The sequence below is a fragment of the Anomaloglossus baeobatrachus genome, chromosome 2 (genome assembly GCF_048569485.1).
Source record: "Anomaloglossus baeobatrachus isolate aAnoBae1 chromosome 2, aAnoBae1.hap1, whole genome shotgun sequence".
Lineage (NCBI taxonomy): Eukaryota > Metazoa > Chordata > Amphibia > Anura > Aromobatidae > Anomaloglossus > Anomaloglossus baeobatrachus.
Genome location: NC_134354.1, coordinates 701,338,638 through 701,355,436, shown reverse-complemented (window position 1 = coordinate 701,355,436; position 16,799 = coordinate 701,338,638). Strand labels below are relative to the sequence as shown.

Here is a 16,799-nt window from a genome sequence, read left to right as displayed (position 1 = left end):
GCTGAGTGTCATCATAAAGAAAGGTGGCTATATTGGTCACTAATTTTTTGGGGTTTGGTTTTTGCATATCAGAAATGTTTATTTCTAAATTTTGTGCAGTTATATTGGTTTACCTGGTGAAAATAAACAAGTGAGATGGGAATATATTTGTTTTTTTATTAAGTTCCCTAATAATTCTGCACAGTAAGGTTATGTTCACACATTGCGTTTTTTACCAGCGTTTTTGCTGCAGAAATTTCTTCAGAAATTCTTGTAACCTTTCTGCAGACATTTCCCAGCAAAACCTATGGCAAAAAAATTAGCTGTGCACACACTGCGTTTTTTTCTTAAGAAACTTCTTTCAGTACATTTTCTTAAGAAAAAGAATGAGCATGTCACTTCTTTTCTGCAGCTAACTGCATTATTTCACTCCATTGACTGTAATGTAATCATGAAATAGCGCAGGAATAACGCAGGTAGGAAGTGATGTGCGTTATTCCTGTGTTATTCCTGCGTTATACCTGCGTTATTTCGCGTTTTCGGGACATAGTGTACATCCCTGCCCTGCGTTTTGCAGGGAAGTGATGTCACTAGGACAGGAAGAGGAAGAAGAAGAGAAAAAAAAAGCTTGTGCTCTGCTATATTTTTTACCTTCCAGCCGGGTAAACACACAGCGGCAGCCCGGTATTCTCAGGCTGGGGAGGGCGAGGGCCAGGGTTAATGCCCCTCCTCCTCCCGTAGCCGAGAATATCAGCCGCAGCTGCCCCGGGACTGTCGCATCCATTATGCGGCAGTCCTGGCGTGTTACCGGCTCTTCCAGATACCGTGATGCCATGGCCATCCAGGTAATAAAGGAGTTAACGGCAACCAATAGCTGCCGCTAAGTCCAAGATTAGTAATGGCAGTGTGTATGACACGCCGTCACTAATCTGAAAGTGAAAGTAAAGAAACACACACACACACACACACACACACACACACACACACACACACCGAAAAATCCTTTATTTTGAATAAAAGACAAAAAGCCCCTCTTTCTCCAGTTTATTAACCCCCCCCCCCCCCCCCCCAAACACAGCTCCGACGTAATCCACAGCGATGTCCCGCAGCGCTTCCAGCTCTGCTCCAGCCGCGTGTGACAGTTCTCCACGCAGCCTCGGTCAGGGAGCGAGTGCTGAATGCGGCTCCCTGTGCGAGGCTGCGGGTAACTCCAAGACATTTCTCACGGCCTCTGATGTGAACACACTACTGGCCGCGAGAACTGCAGTATGTGTGGGGGGAAACATCATAAATAAAGCTAGAATATCTATCCCTCTATTATCTATGTATCTATCTATCTATCTATTCCCCTAAATATCTATCTATCTATCCCTCTATTATCTAACTATCTATTCCCCTAAATATCTATTATCTATCAATCCATCTATCTATCATCTATTTCCCTAAATATCTATTTATTATCTATCTATATCTATCTATTCCCCTAAATATCTATCTCTATCTATCCCTCTATTATCTATCTATCTATTCCCCTAAATATCTATTATCTATCTATTATCTATCAATCCATCTATCTATCCCTCTATCATCTATCTATTCCCCTAAATATCTATTATCTATCTATATCTATCTATTCCCCTAAATATCTATCTCTATCTATCTATCCCTCTATTATCTATCTAACTATTCCCCTAAATATCTATTATCTATCTATTATCTATCTATCAATTCATCTATCTATCCCTCTATCTATTATCTATCTATCTATTCCCCTAAATATCTATTTATTATCTATCCCTCTAATAGCTAACTATCTATATCTATCAATCCCTCTATCTATCATCTATCTCTGTATTATCTATTTATTTATTTTTTTCATTGGTTCGTTTTTTTTAACGCAGGTGTGCTATCCCTTAACGCTCAAGAAATTTCTTAAGAAAAATCATTTTTCTAGTGTGAAAATAGCCTTATAGTTACCTGCACAGATATCCTCCTAAGATAGCCAAATCTAAAAAAAACCAAAACACTTCAACTTCCAAAAATATTAAGCTTTGCTATTTATGAGTCTTTTGGGTTGATTGAGAACATAGTTGTTGATCAATAATAAAAAAATCCTCTAAATACAACTTGCCTAATAATTCTGCACACAGTGTAGACTCATACTTCCTATTCTTATCAACAATCACATGCACATTAGCAGCAAGAGAATCTCTCTGACCCTATGGATTTGCATAGAATAATATTCTGGGCATGCTCTGCTACTGGAAAAGGTCATTATGAAGATAGGGGGAGGAAGTGAGATGTAATATTAAGCTCAGTGGAAGTGAAAATTGCAAGATTTTTGATTTTCTAAACAGTGATAACAAAAATGTCAAAAAAAAACCCCCCAAAAAAACAACCTCCAACATTTAACAAAACCCTGATTTAAAGTACTGGGACAATTTACAATTACACGTTCCCTTGAAGAGGTTATAAATGGCTCACTCTATAAAAAGGAGTAGTATCTGGTAAGAGTGGTAGCACCTCCCATAAAGACTGAATGAGACAGATTTTATAAATCTTGAAAAACATAAAAGCTGCCAGCTGACGTGAGCACAGCATTAATGGCGCTATTCATGCACAACATAATACCAATTCAATTATTAACTGTGTATGTGGCGCCCTGTGCCTAGTTACCCCATATAACTACATGTATATTGCCATCTGCATAACATATTGTAAGCCTTAATGAGGCCATCTCTGCTGCTCACAACAAAACACATTTTCATACACTCCCTTAGTGAGGCTGTCACTTGAGAGAAAACCAACTCTTGAGTGATGAGCCCTAAAAGGAGAAAGGGGAGAAACTTAGTTGAGGAAAATTTCAGTCAGGGGCAGTTAGGCTATGTGCCCACGGGACCTTGTACCTGCATATTTTGCCACGGAAAACCTGCCGATTTATCGGCGTTTTCCAGATAAAACTGTAGGTTTTAGCAAGTACAGACACTCCCCATGTTATCCTATGGCACATGGGGAGTGCTGTGTCCATGCTGCGGAATGTGCGGCTGCGGAATATGCTGTAGATTTCCCGCAGTCACACATAACTGCATGTCAATTATTCATGCAGATTTACCTGCGAAAATCCCGGCTCCCCACTACGGAGATAGAGGCTGGGACTTCCGCAGGTAAGTCGCCTGAATGGCCGCAGGTTTTCCGCAGATATGGATAGCTGCAGATTCTGAGGAGCTACTGTGGGAAACCCGCGGACATACCTGCGGATATATCCGCAGGTACAAGGTCCCGTGGGCACATAGCCTAAGTCGTCTTGTGAGGTGAAGAGAAGAGCGTACTGAGAAGTCCTGTCCTGAGGTAATTTTCTAGACACCTCTGGAGGGGCCAGCTACACTTGTCAGAGTATCAGTCCCTAAGTATCTGTGCCTTCAAGGTCAGTGACAGAACTGAGAGACTGCAGCCTTTTTTATAAAGGGGCAATGACATTTGCCTAGGAGCACAGTGGCACTTGAGAGTCTTGAAACTTCTAGAATAACTAGAGAGTCTTCCTTCAGGATTCCAGTCACCTGTTTGCTAGAAGAGATTACAAATCTGGATTGTTCTTGTCTTTGAAATCCAAAGATACCAAGATACTTATTCCCAGGTAGGGAAATAGTAGCAGGAGAAGTACATTATCACCACACAGCAGAGAAGCCAAACTCCCATCGGGGCAGGGAAAACCACCATCATTGTAAGGCTGAAAAGCTGTTATACTGAGCTTGAGTAAGGCTATGTGCGCACGTTGCGTACAAGCCCTGCAGATATTTCTGCAGCGATCTGAAGAGCACATGTGCGCTTAAGATCGCTGCAGAAATGTCCGTAGTGAGCGCTGATTCCATGCGCTCTGCCTGCAGCTCCTGCCATAGACAGAGCAGGAGCTGCCGGCAAAGCGCAGGAAAGAAGTGACATGTCACTTCTTTTTGCGCAGCGCTTCGGCAGTAGCCGAAGCGCTGCGCTCTTAAACGCCACGTGCGCACGGCCCCTGCACAGTCTCCATAGACTGTGCAGGGGACGCAGGACGCATGCAGTTACGCTGCGCTACAAAGCGCAGCGTAACTGCATGTTTTTACGCGACGTGCGCACATAGCCTAAAAGCTCCCTGTCCTGTCTCTGGCTGATTTATTTCCTGCTGTGCCGTACCTACCTCAACACATCCCCCCAGGAACCAGCTCTAGTTTGGGGTGGGGATGGGGGGAGAAGGAGGAGAACCCTCTTGCTCCGCGCCACCCAACTCCTGGGGCCCACCAGTAGTGCCCGGCCATACCATAGTTCAACATCCCAACTGGCGTCACAAATTCTTTATTTATTTTTCTTTCTCCCCTTTTTAAATATTATTTTTACTCCACATTACAAAAAGCCTGTGTGGTGATAGTGGCAGGAGAAGTACACTATTTCCCTACCTGGGAATCAGTATCTTGGTATCCTTGGATTTCTAAGACAAGAATAATCCAGATTTGTAATCTCTTCTGGAGAGCAGGTGACTGGAATCCTAAAGGAAGACTCTATAGTTATTCTAGAAGTTTCCCGACTCTCAAGTGCCACTGAGCTCCCAGGCAAATATCACCACCCCATATAAAAAGGCTGCAGTCTCTCAGTTCTGTCACTGACCTTGAAGGCACCGATGACCTAGGGACTGATACCCTGACAAGTGTAGCTGCCCCTCCAGGAGGTTTCTAGAAATCACCTCAGAACAGGACCTCTCCTCAGTACACTTTTCCAACTAACTGTCCAACTAAAATTTACTTCACAACTAAGCTCCTCCCCTTTCTCCTTTTAGGGCTCATCAATCAAGTGTTGGTTTTCTCTCAAGTGACAGCCTCACTAAGGGAGTGTATGAAAATGTGTGTTTTGTTGTGAGCAGCGGAGATAGCCAAATCCTCATTAAGACTTACAATATGTTATTCAGATGGAAATATACATGGAATTGTGATCTGTGGCAACTAGGGACAGGGAGCCAAATGTAGGTAGGTGCAACCTGTGGGGTATACATTTTTATTACAAAGGCAGGCTATGGGGGATGCAGTTGCATAAATCAGGGGGTTATGGCTCCAGAATACATCAGGGAAACTTCTAATAAATGCATTAAACAGACTTTTCACTTGGTGTGAATGCACTCAACAAATATCAGTTACACAAAGGAACAAAAAAAATGTAATAAAGACTTACCGTTAGTAGTTTCCACATTTTCATGCCAAGCACAATATGCACTATAAAATACAATTATTATAAGTCTTATTTAGAGCAATGAACTTTTAAATTAAGAGTCCATTTACAGAGAAGAGCCACGACTTTGGTATTATGGACCTGTGGGAGGTCCCAGAGCTGCTTTATGAATGTGGCATTGCAATGTATACAAGCCTTAAAGGGGTTGTCCAGGCTTTGGTCGCGGGTCTGCAGTCACTATGTGATGGCAGACATGCGAATCCTTACAGCGCATAGGGTGCATGACATAGAGATCTCCAATGTCAGGAGTGGGTGGTCACGTGACCATAAGTGTGTAATTCGCATACTTCCGGTCATGTGCCAACTAGACGTGCGCGGTCTTACTCGATTCACACTGCCCACGTCTAGTGGGCACGGTGCACATGTATATAAATGGCATACTTGAGTCATGCGCCTGTCTGCTCACGGGCGCTGCCACTGGAGAATCCTGACATCGAATGCACTACAAGCTGGAAAGATTCCCAGTCTGCAGTCAGAGTAACTGCAGACTTGTGACCCACGTCTGGACAACCTCCTTTAAGACATTCGGCATTGCTTTGACATGTTTTGTACAAAGCTAAAATAGGTCTCTCTGACTAGTGGATGAGACTTTCACTGTATGTCCATGTGTTACTACACGCGCTCCAAATTATTATGCAATTCATATTTTTTCTTTGATTTTCCTAAATGAAGTCAGGATAATTTTCAAATAAGAAATAACGTTTGGAACTCCATTCTATGTCTGAACTGGGTGCAAAAACCTAAAAAAACATCACTATGGGGAGATAAGGTATGCACACCAGTGACTATGTAAGGGGAATACATGGAATAGCAGAAACTGCTGTGTAAATACTGACATGAAAAATTCAATAGCTATATGTGAGGATGAAATGTGAAAAATGGAACCTGCATTACTGCCATGAACATATGAATCAAGAGAAATTTAGCTACTGAATTGATCAATGCAATAGAGCCCCAACACTACGCCAAAGTATTTCTCTACGTTGGGGTCCCTAGCTTGTGTGTGTCCTCTCATGCAGTTAAAAAACTTACCGTGTATGGGAAGCTGAGACCCAGGCTATATATACGATGTGGATTGGCAATAGGTGTGTATGGGGAGGGTTCCCAAACGAAAAACAATTTTTCAATGAATTTTTCATGTCAGTACTTACACAGCAGTTTCTGCTATTCCATGCATTCCCCTTACATAGTCACTGGTGTGCATACCTTATCTCCCCATAGTGATGTTTTTTTAGGTTTTTGCACCCAGTTCAGACATACCGTGTTTCCCCGAAAGTAGGACCCCCCCGAAAGTAAGGCAGGGTGGGGGTTTCGGGGGGGTCCGCCAATGTAGGGCACCCCCCGATTGTAAGGCAGGGTAGCGGGGGGGCCGGGGAATGTAAGGCCGCCTATGGGTGGTGGTTGCGGCGTAATGTAAGGCCGCATATGGGTGGGGGTCCCTGGGGAAACAGGGAAACAGGAACTTGCCGCTGTTCCCTCGCTCCATCCAGGCCTTCTCCAGTCTCGTGCCACCCGTGGTCCGCCTCCGGTGAATGGCCCCCGCAAGGCTCCCTGCTGGCCATCAGCTCGAGCTGTGATTGGCCAGTCAGCCGGCTCGCAGCTGATTGGCCCTCAGCTCGAGCTGCGATTGGCCAGTCAGCCGGCTCGCAGCTGATTGGCCCTCAGCTCGAGCTGCGATTGGCCAGTCAGCCGGCTCGCAGCTGATTGGCCCTCAGCTCGAGCTGCGATTGGCCAGTCAGCCGGCTCGCAGCTGATTGGCTGAAATCAGCCGCGACGTCACCGCCTGCAGGCTCGCTCCGATTTCGGTAAGTTACGAAACTCTGTGTGTGTGTGTGTGTGTGTGTGTGTGTGTGTGTGTGTGTGTGTGTGTGTGTGTGTGTGTGTGTGTGTGTGTGTACGGTATGTGTATGGGTGCCGTATGGGGCTGTGTGTGTGTGTGTGTGTGTGTACGGTACCGTATGTGTCAGTGTGTGTGGTGGCAGAGTGGGGGGCAGAACCACTGTATGGGGAGGCTGCAGGGGGGAGGAAGGGGTGGATGCCGGATCTCAAACAATGGGGAGGCTGCAGGGGGGAGGAAGGGGTGGATGCCGGATCTCAAACAATGGGGAGGCTGCAGGGGGGAGGAAGGGGTGGATGCCAGATCTCAAACAATGGGGAGGCTGCAGGGGGGAGGAAGGGGTGGATGCCGGATCTCAAACAATGGGGAGGCTGCAGGGGGGAGGAAGGGGTGGATGCCGGATCTCAAACAATGGGGAGGCTGCAGGGGGGAGGAAGGGGTGGATGCTGGATCTCAAACAATGGGGAGGCTGCAGGGGGGAGGAAGGGGTGGATGCCGGATCTCAAACAATGGGGAGGCTGCAGGGGGGAGGATTGTCATTTTTTTTCCAATGTAAGGCCTCCCCCGAAAGTAAGGCAGGGTGGGACTTTTGGGGGTAAAATTAATGTAAGACAGGGCCTTACTTTCGGGGAAACACGGTAGAATGGAGTTCCAAACGTTATTCCTTATTGTTAGTAGTTTTTCGTTTGTGAACCCTCCCCATACACACCTATTGCCAATCCACATCGTATATATAGCCTGGGTCTCAGCTTCCCATACACGGTAAGTTTTTTAACTGCATGAGAGGACACACACAAGCTAGGGACCCCAACGTAGAGAAATACTTTGGCGTAGTGTTGGGGCTCTATTGCATTGATCAATTCAGTAGCTAAATTTCTCTTTATTCATATATTCATGGCAGTAATGCAGGTTCCATTTTTCACATTTCATCCTTACATATAGCTATTGGATTTTTCATGTCAGTATTTACACAGCAGTTTCTGCTATTCCATGTATTCCCCTTACATAGTCACTGGTGTGCATACCTTATCTCCCCATAAGGATAATTTTCAAATCATCAGCTCTTAGTATAAATCAAATTTCATTGGACAAACCTCCCAAAAAAAAAAAATAAATTATAAATGCACTGTTCCAACTTATTAGGCACAACAGAGTTTCCAAATATTTTATAGGTGGTAAAGAACTGAAAATTGTCATTGGTTAAGTTTGCAGCTTTAAGAGGTCACATTTGCTGGAATCAAAAGCTTTTCTAATCAAAACATCTCAATGGGTCAAGTTACATGTTATCATAGGACCTATTCTTTGATATCACCTTCATAATTCTTCCATAATTGAACTACTTTCTGCTTGAATTGTTTTGCAGGATGTCAGAACAGCCTCCCAGAGCTGCTGTTTTGATATAAACAGCCTACCACCCTCATAGATCTTTTGCTTGACAATACTTCAAAGGTTCTCAATAGGGTTGAAACGCCTACCAGCTCTCTCCCCATGATTCTAGCTACAAACATGACTTTGCAAGCTCATTTCTGACATAGCAGCTTTGTTGGGATATGGTGGCCATCCACCAACCATCCACTACTCCATCCATCTGGACCATCATCAATGGTTACTCATCAGTAAAAAAGACGGTTTTAAAATTAGTCTTCATGTTTGGGCCCACTGCAACCATTTCTGCTTGTGAGTACTGTTTAGAGGTGGCTGAAGAGTAGGTTTATGCATAACTGCAAGAATCTGGAGGATCCTACACCTTGACATTTGTGGAACTCCAGAGGCAACAGCAGCTTCAAGTACATGTTTGCTGCTTTGTAATGATATTTAGCAGCTGCCCTTAATCCACTGAATTTGTCTGGCAGAAACCTTCCTCATTATGCCCTTATCTGGATGAATCTGTCCATGTTGTGTATCAGCCACAAATGTCTTCACAGTATGATGAGGACACTTAAAAAGGAACCAGTTAGGTCTAATATGGACCCAGAACCACAAGCAGTTCTGGGTCCATATTAGTAATCCCTGCGTAATTGTCCCTGTATACAGTAGCATTAATAAATGTCTTTAGAAAAAGTATTTCTAAAGAACGTTTATTATATGCTAATGAGGCCAGTAACTAGTCGAAAGGGCATTAGTTCCCTTGGTTAGTCGGCCAACATAGCATATAAGCATGCCCCTGTGAGCGTACTAACATGCTAATGAACGTGCAGCGACGCTGCATGCACCTCACTCTTAATAGCGGCCGCAGGATCAGGCGCAGTCATCCTCTGCCGGCCGCCATTAAGAGTGAGGTATGTGTGGCGTCGCTGCGCATTCATTAGCTTGTTAGTACGCCCACAGGGGTGTGCTTACATGCTATATGGGCCGACTAGCCAAGGGAACTTGCAACTAGTCGCTGGCCTCATTAGCATATAATAAACTCTCTTTAGAAATACATTTTCTAAAGATCTGTTTATTTATGCTAGTGTATACAGGAATGGTTAGGCAGGGTTTAGCAATATGCACCCAGAACTGCTCGGGGACTGTGGGTGCATATTGCACCTGATAGATATTTCACAAAAACTTAAAAGGGAACCTAATGTTTTCATACCTTGTCCAAAGCATTGCACTATTTGATGCTTTTCAGCAGCAGTTAGATTCTTTAGCTTTCCCATATGGCTTGAAGTCTGTGGCCTGCGTTATAATGTGGAACGTCTTTTTTAACCCCTTCATCCCCGGGCAATTTTCCTCCCTTTCTTTCGAGAGCCATAACTTTTTTTTTTTCAGTCAGTCTTGCCATATGAGGGCTTGTTTTTCGCAGGATGAGTTGTACTTTTAAATGAAACCATAAGTTTTACCTAGTGATGGGCAAACCCGAACTGTAAAGTGTGCACGCGATCCCAAAACACGAGCTTTCTGGGAAGCTAATGTTACAGTTCGGGTCCAGGGGCTGTAAAAAAAAAAAACAACAAAAAAAACACAACACATTAAAAAATATTATGATCATACTTACAGATCCCATGAGGCGTCCTGCAGGCTCTGTCTCTCCGCTTCTGAGTCCGATCATTGCTGTGCCCTCCAGTAATCACCACTGAGAAAAGGACCTTCCATGAAGTCATAGCCATGTGACCAGTGTGGTGTGAACGTTGTTCAGACATTGGCTTACAAACTGGTCACATGGCTATGACGTCATTTAAGGTCCTGTTAACTTCTTGGGGTATTCACTGCACTGCTTGTCACTCGGCAGTCTTCGGCTGTTTTCGGCCATGTTCGCGGTGATTTCAGGGTTCAACCAAGTCCATGGCTCATAGACTCGAGTGAACTTTGACTGTCACTGTGGGAGCCTCGCATCGCATCACCCAGTATGGCTACACACTCTCTTGACAGGAGCGGTCGTCTGCATGTATTTCCATGCAGCTGATGTGCTAGTGTCTGGAGAGTGTCGGTCCATGCCGGGCGATGCCGATGCGAGACTGCACGAGTCATACGCAAGTGAAACTCCAGCCTCAGTGTCTATACAGAGTGAAAAGCAGAGAGAGCATTGTCACCTCTGCTTCATCACTCTGCACAGACGGCGTCTATAGAGTGAGAAGCAGGCTGTGCAGAGTGATGAAGCAGAGGTGACAATGCTCTCTCTACTTCTCACTCTGTATAGATGCTTGTCTGTGCAGAGTGATGAAGCAGAGGTGACATTGCTCTACCTGTGGACTACATCGGACTAAGGATTTTTTTTTTAATAAAGATGGAGTCTCTAAAAGGTTTTTTTTGTTTTATTTCTAATGAAAAAGGTTTCTCTGCTTCGTATTTTTTTTTCTTTACGGTTTATTAGAAATTTATGGTGGCCATGTCTAATTTGGCGTGAAACCATGAGTTTCGGGCTTAGTTCCAGCTGAGAATACAAAGCTGGTATTAACCCCTTTATTACCCAGCGTGACACCGCCATCAGGGCCGCTGGATGAGCCGGGTAAAGCAGCTGGAAATGGCGCTAAGAAACAATGCGCCATTTCCAGGGGCAGCTGCGGTTTTTAGTGGGGGGGGGGGGGCAGTATGCTTGGGCCTTACCACGCTGAGAATCCCAGCTCCCAGCTGCTTGGTTTTACCTAACTAGCAATCAAAATACGGCAGGAGCCTGCGTGTTTTCTTTTATTATTTTTTTAAATAATTAAAAAATATCTATCTATCTATATATATATATATATATATATATATATATCTCTATATATCTATATTAATAATAATAATAATAATAATAATAATAATAATAGGCTTCCGTGTATTTTGATTGCCATTTCTAGGCACTTTACCCAGCTCGTCTAGCGGCCCTTATGGCGGTGGCACACTGGATAATAGAGGGGTTAATACCAGCTTTGTATTCTCAGATGGTACTAAGCCTGAAATTCATGGTGTCACGCCAAATTAGACATGGCCACCATGAATTTCTAGTAAACTGTAAAAGAAACAAAAAACAAAAAACACAGAAAAAATGTTATTAGAAATAAAACAAAAAAAACCTTTTAGAAACTCCATCTTTATTATAAAAAAAAAAAATCCATAGAGCGACGTAGTCCACAGGGAGAGCATTGTCAGCTCTGCTTCATCACTCTGTACAGACAGTCTCTATACAGAGTGAGAAGCAGAGAGCATGGTCAGCTCTGCTTCATCGCTCTGTACAAAGCGAGAAGCAGGCTGACAGTGAAGATATGATTCCACATGCGTGTCGCATTTCATCACCCCGCACAGCATGATGCGCTCAGGACAGAAGCACCTCAGCTGCATGGAAATACATGGAGCCGACCCGCTCCTGTCGGGAGAGTGTGCGGCTTACTGGGTGATGTGATGCGACACTCGCACAGTGACAGTAAAAGTTCAGTTAACAGGACCTTCGATGATGTCATAGCGATGTGACCAGTCTGTAAGCCAATGTCAGTACAACAGTCACACCAGACTGGTCACATGGCTATGACGTCATTGAAGGTCCTTTAGTCAGTGGTGGTTACCGGAGGGGCACAGCAATGATCGAACGCGGAAGCAGAAGTGGTCGAGAGACAGAGTCTCCAGGACACATAGCGGGACCTGTAAGTATAATGACAATGTTTATTATTGCCAATTTCTTTATTTTACAGCCCTCCGCCTCATCCCATAACTGTAAAGCTCGAGTTCGGACGCAAGTTCGCATTATCTCAGAACCCAAACTCGATCTTTACAAAACATTTGGGCGAGGCTTCCGATCCTTAACATCGGGGGGTTCGCCCATCACTAATTTTACCATATAGTGTACTGGAAAAAAACGGCAAAAAAAAAAATTCCAAGTGCGGAAAAATTGCAAAAAAAAAAAAAGTGATTGCATGATCGTTTTGGGGTTATTTTATTCACAGTGTTCATTATATGGTAAAACTGATGTGTCAGTGTGATGCCTCAGGTCGGTATGAGTTCGTAGACCTCAAATATTTACAGGTTTACTGTTATCTAAGAGGTTAAAATAAATCAGATTGCTTATTTTGTGTCTTAAGCTGATGTCATTTTTGCGCAGATGCTATGTTTTGATTGTCTGTCATTGGATTTTGCGCAAATTTAAGATGACTAAAATGATCAGCAGTCTTATCGCTCATTCATTTCTGCTGATCAACAGAAGTGCTGCGTTCTTGTTACAGTTGCTGCTCTGCTGGTTGTAACCAGGAACTACACCGTGTGCAGAATTATTAGGCAAGTTGTATTTTAGCGGATTTTTTTTCTATTATCAACAACTATGTTCTCTATCAACTCAAAAGACTCAAATATCAAAGCTTAATATTTTTGGAAGTTGGAGTGGGTTTTATTTTTTAGATTTGGCTATCTTAGGAGTATATCTGTTTATGCAGGTATCTATTACTGTGCAGACTTATTAGGCAACTTAATAAAAATCAAATATATTCCCATTTCACTTATATTGGTTTACCTGGTGAAAATATTACAACTGCACAAGATTTAGAAATAAACATTTCTGACATGCAAAAACAAAACCCCCTTAAAAATAGTGACCAATATAGCCACCTTTCTTTATGATGACACTCAACAGCCTACCATCCATAGATCCTGTCAGTTACGTGATCTGTTTACAATCAACATTGTGTGCAGCAGCCACCACAGCCTCCCAGACACTGTTCTAAGAGGTGTACTGTTTTCCCTCCCTGTAGATCTCACATTTTATGAGGGACCACAGGTTCTCTATAGGGTTCAGATCAGGTGAACAAGGGCGCCATGTCATTATTTTTTCATCTTTTAGACCTTTACTGGCCAGCCACGCTGTGGAGTAGTTTGATGCATGTGATGGAGCATTGTCTTGCATGAAAATCATGTTTTTTCTTGAACGATACCGACTTCTTCCTGCACCACTGCTTGAAGAGGTGGTCTTCCAGAAACTGGCAGTAGGTCTGGGAGTTGAGCTTCACTCCATCCTCAACCCAAAAAGGTCCCACAAGTTCTTCTTTGATGATACCAACCCATACCAGTACCCGAACTCCACCTTGCTGGCGTCGGAGTCAGAGTGGAGCTCTCTGCCCTTTACTGATCAAGCCTCTGGCCCATCCATCTGGCCCATGAAAAGTCACTCATTTCATCAGTCCATAAAACCTTTGAAAAATCAATCTTAAGATATTTCTTGGCCCAGTCTTGACGTTTGATTTTATGTTTCTTGTTCAAATGTGGTGGTTTTTCAGCCTTCCTTACCTTGGCCATGTCTCCGAGTATGGCACACCCTGTGCTTTTTGATACTTCAGTAACGTTGCAGCTCTGAAATATGGCCAAACTGGTGGCAAATGGCACCTTCACGCTTGATTTTCCTCAATTCAATTTTGCGCACTTTTTTGCCCAACACGCTTCTTGCGACCCTGTTGGCTATTTGCCATGAAACACTTGATTGTTCGGTGATCACGCTTCAAAAGTTTGGCAATTTCAAGAATGCTGCATCTCTCTGCAAGACATCTCACATTTTTGGACTTTTCAGAGCCTGTCAAATCTCTCTTCTGACCCATTTTGCCAAAGGAAAGGAAGTTGCCTAATAAGTATGCACCCTTTATATAGGGTGTTGATGTCATTACACCACACCCCTCCTCATTACAGAGATGCATATCACCTTATTTACTTAATTGGTAGTTGGCTCTCAAGCCTATACAGCTTGGAGTAGGACAACATGTATAAGAAGGATCCTGTGATCAAAATACTCATTTGCCTATTAAGTCTGCACGCAGTATATGTAATGACAGCGACAGGAGTCATCACATGACCAGTCACTAACATGGCAACTATCGGTTCACCGTGATCGAGTCATGGGACCTCCGATTGTGGCATAGAAAAGGTGCGTTCTCCACTTCGGCGATTTAAATTGCGCTGTCACATCTTCACAGTGCAATTTAAGGGGTTAACAGGCATGGGTGGATTACAGATCCACCAGCACCTGATAGCTGCACGTCTGCTGTTCAAATCAGCAGACATGTGCAGAGATCGCCGCTGGCTCACCGCAGCAGCTAGCGGTGACCCACCCCTTTTTGATTTAGGATACAACGTTGTTATGATCCGGAACCATGGAAGACCACCATAAATGATTGGTAAAAGGTGACAAGAGCATTGGCAACTAATCTGGCCGCCATCCCCTTACTAACCATCAACACTAGAAGTAGCCGAGGGGTGAACTAACATCCTGTGCACCGCGAACCCAGACGGAGAACTAGCTATCCTAAAAGGAAGGAAAGATGAATAACTCTCTGCCTTAGAAATTAGATAAAGAATAGCAAGCCCCCCCCATTCAAAGACTACGGTGATATAGGAAAACACAATACACAGACAGATGATAAAATTAGCAAAAGGTGAGGCCCTACTGACTAAATAGGACAGGATAGGAAAGGGACTGATGGTGGCCAGAGAAAAACCCTGCAAAAATCCAAAAACCTGATAGTACAAAAAGCCCTCAGATCTCTAGATCTAAACTCCGTCCTATGGTACCTAGGGATCCAGCAAAAATTGTACATCACAATTTTTTCCCCTTATTAGAAAGGACAATCAGGGACTTAAAGAAATATGACAAAAAGAGATTGACGTGGTTTGGGCATATAAACGCGATAAAAATGGATGTGTTACCGAGGTTCCTGTTCCTGTTTCAGACAATACCCATACAGCTACCGCTAAGTTACTTCTCCAAGATCCGGACAGCCTTGTCTGGGTTTGTCTGGGGGAACAGGAGACCCCGAACAGGAATTAAAACTCTGACCAGACACAAAAGTGACGGGGGGAACGGGGCTCCCAAATTTTCAGTTATATTACAAGGCAGCTATCCTAACGAGATTACTGGACTGGCATTTTCATGGTAATTCGAAACAATGGGTGGTGATTGAACAGGATGTGCTGGGAACTCCCTTACATTTACTTCCATGGTTAGAGAAAGAAAGTAGGATCCAGATAGCGAAAGGAATGGAGTTCACGCGCACAGCGATGGGGATGTGGGATGGAGAGATAAAAAAGGGATCTCTCTCTCAGGAGCAGGGCCCACTTACCCCCGTATTCGGTAATAAGAAGTTCCCCCCAGGACTCCACTCCCATAGATTCGGGGGATTTACTCGGGCGGATGATACTCGTTTTTGTCACGTGCTCCAGGGACACACCCTACCAACTTGTACTTCCATGCAGGCCACAGGCAAAGAGATTTCCTGGATGGAATATATGCAGTTGAAATCTTTCCTCTCGTACCAGGACAGGGAGAGAAGGATGAGGACACCCCCTACTCCTTTTGAGAAAATATTTTTACAGGGGTCATCACCTGGACATGGCATCTCACTCATTTATAAAATGCTGAACCAGAGAAATAGGGTGGATAAACCTCACTTTGTCTGTAGGTGGGGAGAGGAACTGGGAGAGGATATTCCAGAGGACGATTGGAGCAGAGCGTACCTGTGGACCCACAAGCTTTCCTTGGCGTGCGCCGCTCAAGAGAAAAGTTATAAAATTCTCACAAGGTGGTACCATTACCCGACTAAATTACATGCTATATTTCCCTCTGTGTCTGATGTGTGCTGGAGGTGTGGCACAGACACAGGTACAATGCTACAGATATGGTGGAGCTGTACTAAGCTGCAACCCTTTTGGAACTCAGTGTTCTACCTGTACAAAAAGATGAGCGGAGGTGAAATAGAAAAGTCCCCCCAGGTTGCCCTTCTTTCTATGCTCCCAGGAGCTATTAAAACACAAAAAAGGGACATGTTGCGATTTTGCCTGGCGGCTGCCCGTATGATTATCCCACGATTTTGGAAACAGACTAGATGCCCTACGGTGCTGGATTGGTTGGAGGAGATGACAAACCTCCAGAAAATGGAGGAGCTGACAGCAGAACTAAATGGGAACACAGAAAAATTTACTACAGTTTGGAGACCATGGATTATGTTCATGGAGTCCCCAGAGTTTGTGGAGAGTTTGGCGAGCTTTTTGAACTGAGAAACGGTGGGGAGTCTCATTCCTTCTCCCCCCCTTTTTTCTTTTCTTTTCTTGCTTTCCCCCCCTCTCCACCCTTCTTTCTAATTTCCTCTTCTTTATGCTTGTATCTTTCCTCTTCTTTCTTTCTTTTCTGAACATTAATCTGCATTTTTCTAGTTTCATTTTTTATATGAAAAGATTTATCAATAATTCATAAGACAATAGACACACAAGGAGAATGAGTATATTAGGATACAGGAAGTCAAAAGAAGTGGGAATTCTGACCTATAATTTATAAGTGGTTGTATGGTAATAGCACAAAGAT

General features: G+C 43.9%; 1 protein-coding gene across 5 annotated transcripts in view; it reads right to left on the bottom strand.

Moving 5' to 3' along the window:
• LOC142292139 (uncharacterized) overlaps positions 1 to 16,799 on the bottom strand; it is a 218,340-nt gene that overhangs the window by 154,963 nt on the left and 46,578 nt on the right. For all 5 annotated transcript variants that reach the window (XM_075337285.1, XM_075337289.1, XM_075337286.1 and 2 more), the window contains one exon: positions 5,176 to 5,216. In XM_075337285.1, coding sequence (XP_075193400.1) covers positions 5,176 to 5,216 — 41 coding nt within the window. The remainder of the gene's footprint in view (positions 1 to 5,175; positions 5,217 to 16,799) is intronic.